The sequence below is a fragment of the Grammomys surdaster genome, unplaced genomic scaffold, assembly GCF_004785775.1.
Source record: "Grammomys surdaster isolate TR1022 unplaced genomic scaffold, NIH_TR_1.0 140, whole genome shotgun sequence".
Taxonomy (NCBI): domain Eukaryota; kingdom Metazoa; phylum Chordata; class Mammalia; order Rodentia; family Muridae; genus Grammomys; species Grammomys surdaster.
Genome location: NW_021604598.1, coordinates 12,770,110 through 12,776,109, shown reverse-complemented (window position 1 = coordinate 12,776,109; position 6,000 = coordinate 12,770,110). Strand labels below are relative to the sequence as shown.

General features: G+C 43.5%; 1 protein-coding gene across 1 annotated transcript in view; it reads right to left on the bottom strand.

Annotated features, from left to right (window-relative positions):
- Armc4 (armadillo repeat containing 4) overlaps window positions 1–6,000 on the bottom strand; it is a 159,810-nt gene that overhangs the window by 33,261 nt on the left and 120,549 nt on the right. The window contains exon 19 of the mRNA XM_028763922.1: window positions 1,279–1,467. Coding sequence (XP_028619755.1) covers window positions 1,279–1,467 — 189 coding nt within the window. The remainder of the gene's footprint in view (window positions 1–1,278; window positions 1,468–6,000) is intronic.

Here is a 6,000-nt window from a genome sequence, read left to right as displayed (position 1 = left end):
CTCTCTCTCTCTCTCTCTCTCTCTCTCTCTCTCTCTCTCTCTCTCTCGATGTAAAAAATACTTTATAAATGATCAAGATGCTTAGTAATAAAATATGTCTAGAATACTGTATATTTTTCAAGGAATACTTCATTTAGTTGGGATGAGTGAATTGATTCTACTTCTTCAACCTATATCTATTTCTTATTGCAGTTTTTGCATGTGTATGGTATACATGTGTGTTTGCATCTATGTAGGTGCACATGTGCATACCTGTGCACCTGGGGGTCAGACATTGACTTTGGGTGTTGCCTTTGGTCACTTCCAATGCTACAAATTGAGGTAAGGTCTTGACTTGAACCCACTGCTCGTTTATTCAGCTATTCTATCTCGTCAGCTTGCTGTGAACCCCTCACCTGTGTTTCCCATGTTCTGGGATTGCAGATAGGCCAATATATACACTTTGCATGTGGGCAGGTGCTGGAGATCTACACGTTGGCCCTCATGCTTGAGTGGCAAGTGCTTTTACCTGTAAAGAACCCCAAATCCCACCTTAATTTCTGAAGAGGAAAAGACAGAGCAACACATAGTAATATCTACTGGACTTTCTAGTGTTCTTCCTGTAGTTTCTTTATACAGATAAGACTTTCTGCTTGGAGTTACCTCAGGTTGTATAGAATAACTGAGCATGCCATGTTTTCCATTGTTCCATTCTCTTGACTCACAGAATGTGTTGCCCTGAGTCTGACAGATGCTCTGAGAGAGGCTGGGTGTCCTGGGTGTCCTGCCCTGACTATTCCAGTGTTTGCAGTTCTGGTTTGTCACTCTACTACCAACTACTACAAGCTCTACTCAAATGGCTCTGGGCATGGTGAAGTCATTGTCTCCAGGCCCTGCTTTAGCTGGCAAAGTTTTAGATAAATAGTATAATACTCTCAAAGCCTTCTGGCTTGAGTCTGTCATTGTCCAGGCTTTTATGATGGGAGAAGAGCAATTCCACTCCTAATGTTGGAATGAACAGCTACCTTATGAATGATGACAACAGCGGGGAAGACAGCCGGCACTTATATAACAGCACATAGACACTGCAGCTTTGCTTGCCAGCAAGTCATTAAAAAAAACTTTATTTAACAAAGATCTTCCATATTAATATTCTACATATAAAAATGCGCCTCTGTGTCTATTAGTCTCAAGGAAGCTCAAGAAGTTGAATAAAATCTTTGATCTCTAGTCCTCATACCCCTTGCATTTTACCGTACTGTGTTCTGAGAGAATCCCATGGTAACAAGGCCTACTTACTGTATTGGCAAGTTTGGACAATAAAGGGACGACTCCATGGTCTGTAATGACAGCTAAGTTCTCCTGGTCCTTTGCTATGTTGGTGATAGCAGCGCAGACACTTGCCAGGACCTCTTTGTTGTCTGACTTCAATAAGTTGACAACAAGTTCCAAGCCACCAACAAAGGAGCGAACCATTTCCCCAGCATCCTAGATAGTAGAGAAACACCTTCTCTTAGGCTAGTTTACAAAAGGTAGAAAGTAATAATACAGCTGTTAGATATATTTTAAGACAAAAGAAAAATTTAGTTTAATATAGTTCTGTATTTTCAAATTCTATGTATATATGAGTATGTATAACAATGAATATGTACACAATAAGTATATACACTTTGGTTTGCATATTTGCCACAGGAGCTACTGAGCAATTAACAAAATACACTGGTTTTTAGTACCTGCAGGCTGCTCTATAAAGTCACTGCAAACACTGAACTCGCCAATAGTGAACCACTCTTTCGGGAAACATAGGGTTAGGTCCTGACAAGCCTCTGGAGACAATACTTTTGCCAAGTGAACAGTATATAACAGTATTATTTATGTTACTGTTTGACACACCTTATTTCATATATTAAGCAATCTTATTTGTCTGTCCGTTTATTTATTTATTGGGGGCACATGTGCCATAGTACACTAGTGGAGGTCAGAGGACAGCTTGCAAGAGTTGATTCTCTCCTTCCGCCATGTGAATTCAGGGGATCTGACTCAGGGGTCAGACTTAGCAGTAAGTGCCTTGGCCAGCTGAATCACTGTGCTGGTCTGTTCAAATATATCTTTTATTCATTAATATCAACATCATGGCCAACAGCATCATTACTCATAGAAACTTGTCAAGCACATATTTTTTTCTGAAAAGCACACCAAAGCCTTCCTGTACTTAAGAACCATAGGCAATACTTCAGCACTATGCCTGGAGACAGTTTAGCACTGAAATAATGTACACAAAGCACAAAAATGTGAAAAATGTGGCCTCACATGGACTCCCAAATGGCCCCATGCTTCCATTATGAGCTGAAACAAAAATGCCAAGTAACACGTGTGGGCTCGGCACCTCTCTGCACATCTACAAGAAAAATCATGGAAAGTCCTTACAAGTGACTTGGGGGTGACAAAGAGGCTTCTATCAAGAATCTGTGAATGAGATGTGTTGATTCCCGCACTATGTAGCCATTGTGTTGGGCACATCTGGTGGGGAAAGCAAGTGTTCTTTGAAGGTTCCAGCCAGGCGTGGTGGTGCAACAACTTTGCACTGAGACGGAACTATGAATCTAAAGAAAGACTGAGCTGCCGTAGCCTCCCTTCACAGGGACTGGGGGTGGGGCCAATGAGAAACTGTAGAGAAACACGGTGAGCAGCACACACAGTGAACAGCACACCAAGGAGCAGGTGGAGAGGCCAGGACATCCTAAGGACTGATTTAACCACTGGGGTTTAACATTTTTTAAGGCACTGTAGAAACCACACATCTGTTAGCTCAGCTGAGCCTCACAACACTCCTGCCCAGGAGTATGATGAATTCCATTTCAGATTTTTGAAACCCATTTAAAAATTTAAAACCAATTTACAGTTGTTGAAAGTTATAAGATAGATCATATCCTGTTTAACGGCAAGATACCATGTGAGCTTTACCAATCGTCAATTTGATTTTTACATCCCCACATGCTATCAATTTTTCCATGGTGCACCTGCTGCAGGATAAAATCTAAGCTCCAAAACATGGTTAGTAAGGCATTCTCTGTATCCCAATCTTCATATCTAGCCTCAGTTCAGTCACTTATAATACCTCACATAAGCCTGACCCCACTGGCGGCTGCTGTAAACTGGACTTTCTCCTCAAATATGTCACTTGAAGTCCAGATCACTATGGTAGTGAATGGCTTCCTGTTTGTCTTTTACCCTGAACTTTAAATTCCAGGTGGGCACATTGTTCATTGTTCACTAGCACACCAGTGTCTAGCAGTTAGCATTTGCTTAAATCACAGACATTCTCCACAAATATGCACTGGGGCAACCTGGAATGTTAAGCACACTGTCAGAACAGGACCGAGGATGTGTGTGAGAGGCAGGCCACGGAGTCACATGATGAATCCAGGGAAGTCAGATTCTGCATCAGGGTACAGATCTGAGTTTATTGCCCAGTGCAGAAGCACCCATTATATCCAGTGCTTGAGCTAATCCCAGGCCCCTAAATCCTCAGCCACAACTTCACTGTTGCTCCAACAAAAGCTCTGCCCAATGAGATTACTCAGAAGGAACATTGGGGAAGTGGGGAGAGGGAAGCATGGTCACCCACTAGGATGTCTGTGAAGATGGGGAAGTAGCTACTACCATGGCCTTGTTCCTTTTTGCTGTTTCACCGGTGTTCTGGAAGCCATCTTAGATCTAACGCCCTTGCTCTCCAGTCCACTTTTTCCTTCATAAGGTTGACCTTTGCAACCCCCACAGCACACAGGGTTGTTCCTTTAAGGGAAGGAATACAAAAACCCCTTCTCTGCCCAAAAGACTGGAGCAAACCGACTTACTGATCTGGTGACCTTTGCCCTATCTGTGTGGCTGGAGATTTTCCAGCACCAAATTCTCTTTCAGACCAATTTTTTTTTCTCAGTCAATTTGTAAAAGCTATCTTTACAGACTTTGCAAAGAGTTTCAGTGTAGTCATGTCTGATCTGCAATTAACCTACGTTGCTCCTCAGGGAGATTTAGGCATGCTTTGTTGTGCATGTGGGACTGAGTTGATTATCACCAGAATAATTTTCACCAAATTATGCTGTGCTCAAATATGCCTAAAATAAATTACTTCACATCAGACTCCCAAAGTTTGAACCAATACCAGCTACTTAGTTACATTTTGTCAAATTGCCTTCATACCTCCCAGAGCTTGTCACTCTGCAGGATGTGCAGGTCTTGAGACGCCCTCTACACACACACACGCACATACACACACACACCTATATGCATAATAAACCAGAAAAATCTCCTGGTGCAAGGTAAAGTCAGGAAGAGGCAGATCCAAGGAAGCATCACCAAACACACAGCCTTCTCCCATTGTTCTGGAAACAAAGAGGATCAATACTGAGGGCCTAGTACTCAATGCCAAACGTACATATCGTTTCTGATAGTTGAGATATGTTTCTAGTGTACCCATAAAGTTATTTTGAATTGTTCCATTTTCATAAATTCTACAGTAAAAATTTTATTATGATACAAAAAAAATATATTCACAACTTTGGTCTACATTGTCACTTTGTTAACATTTTGAGAATTAAGAAGTTATCAGACATGAAGATTATATTTAAAAATTCAGTATCTACCAAATATATGCAACATCATCCTGTCCATTGTGCTCTCTTTAAAAACTAGCAAATCTCATGTCTCTTAAAAAATGAGCAATATACTACCATGAGGTGGGCTGGGCATTTGGGGTGATGTCCTCCACTCTCTTGTCTCTCACCGTGGGAGAGCTGACCCTGGATCAGGAGAGCAGGCAGGCTGGCCTTGCCCCTCTCGGGCTCTAGCAATCTGGAGCAAGAGCCCTGTACCTCACCTGGGCAGCACAGTAGATGTGATCCTGGTGGAGGGGGTGCAGGTAATCCAGCTCTGAGGGAGTGAGCATGGGAAAGCTAGCCCGACCACTAATCGGCCCTGAGATGGTGTGGACTAGGGGTGATGCCTTTCTCTCCTTCACCCATTGCCCCTTGCCACTGCTCTACTCGGAGAGCTGGCTTCCAAGGTCATGAGAGTGCAACAGTTGACTGACCCTGGTCCTCACTGGTGGGAGAGCTGGCCCTACACCTCACCTGGGCGGCACAGTGGAGCTGGCTCTGGAGCTTTAGGTGCAGGGAAGCAGGCCCCAAGGGCACAAGAGCAGGAGAGCTGATCTTGCCTCCTGCCAATGGCAGCACTGGCTGGTCCATCCAGGGCAGCATTGTTTGGCTCAGGTCGAGCAGTATTGGAGAGCTTGCCCTGGTAGTACAGATAAGGGAGAAGCAGCAGGCTGACAAGCTCTGTATCACCCAGGCCCAGAACCAGGGCTTTGGGTTAGCCCACCACAAAATCTACATCATCTGTGAACTGTTGAGTCACATGACAGGGCCAGTTCTACTGATCCAAAGCTGCAGGATTCCCATGAAACAACAGAGGAACAACAGGATAACCTCGAGGAGTCCTGTAAGAATCCAGTAGTGATGGTGTCACAGAAGCCAGAGACCTCAAACCAGACCAATGACTCATTACAATGAGCGTTCACTAGTGAAGATCTGTGGACAGAGGAGTAGACTGTGGGACACACTGTGACACACAATAGCTTCCATGATGAGATGTTTTCTATGCATTGTTCTCTGTCTCTGTCTCTCTGTCTCTGCCTCTCTCTGTCTCTCTGTCTCTCTCTCTGTCTCTCTCTCTCTCTCTCTCTCTCTCTCTCTCTCTCTCTGTGTGTGTGCCTGTGCACAAGTGTGTTTTATTTTACGGGGGAGGTTGCAAGGACAGACGGCACATACAAGGGACAGGGAGATGAGTGGGACTAAGGTACATAATATGAATCTCACAAAAATCAATAAAAGTTTCAAAAAATTAAAACATAAAATAAAGAGCAATATAAGGTTGGGGAGATGGCTTAACAGATGAAGCACTTGCTTTACAAATGCTGAGTGTAGAGATCAGATTCTCTGCACTCATATGAAGGCCAGG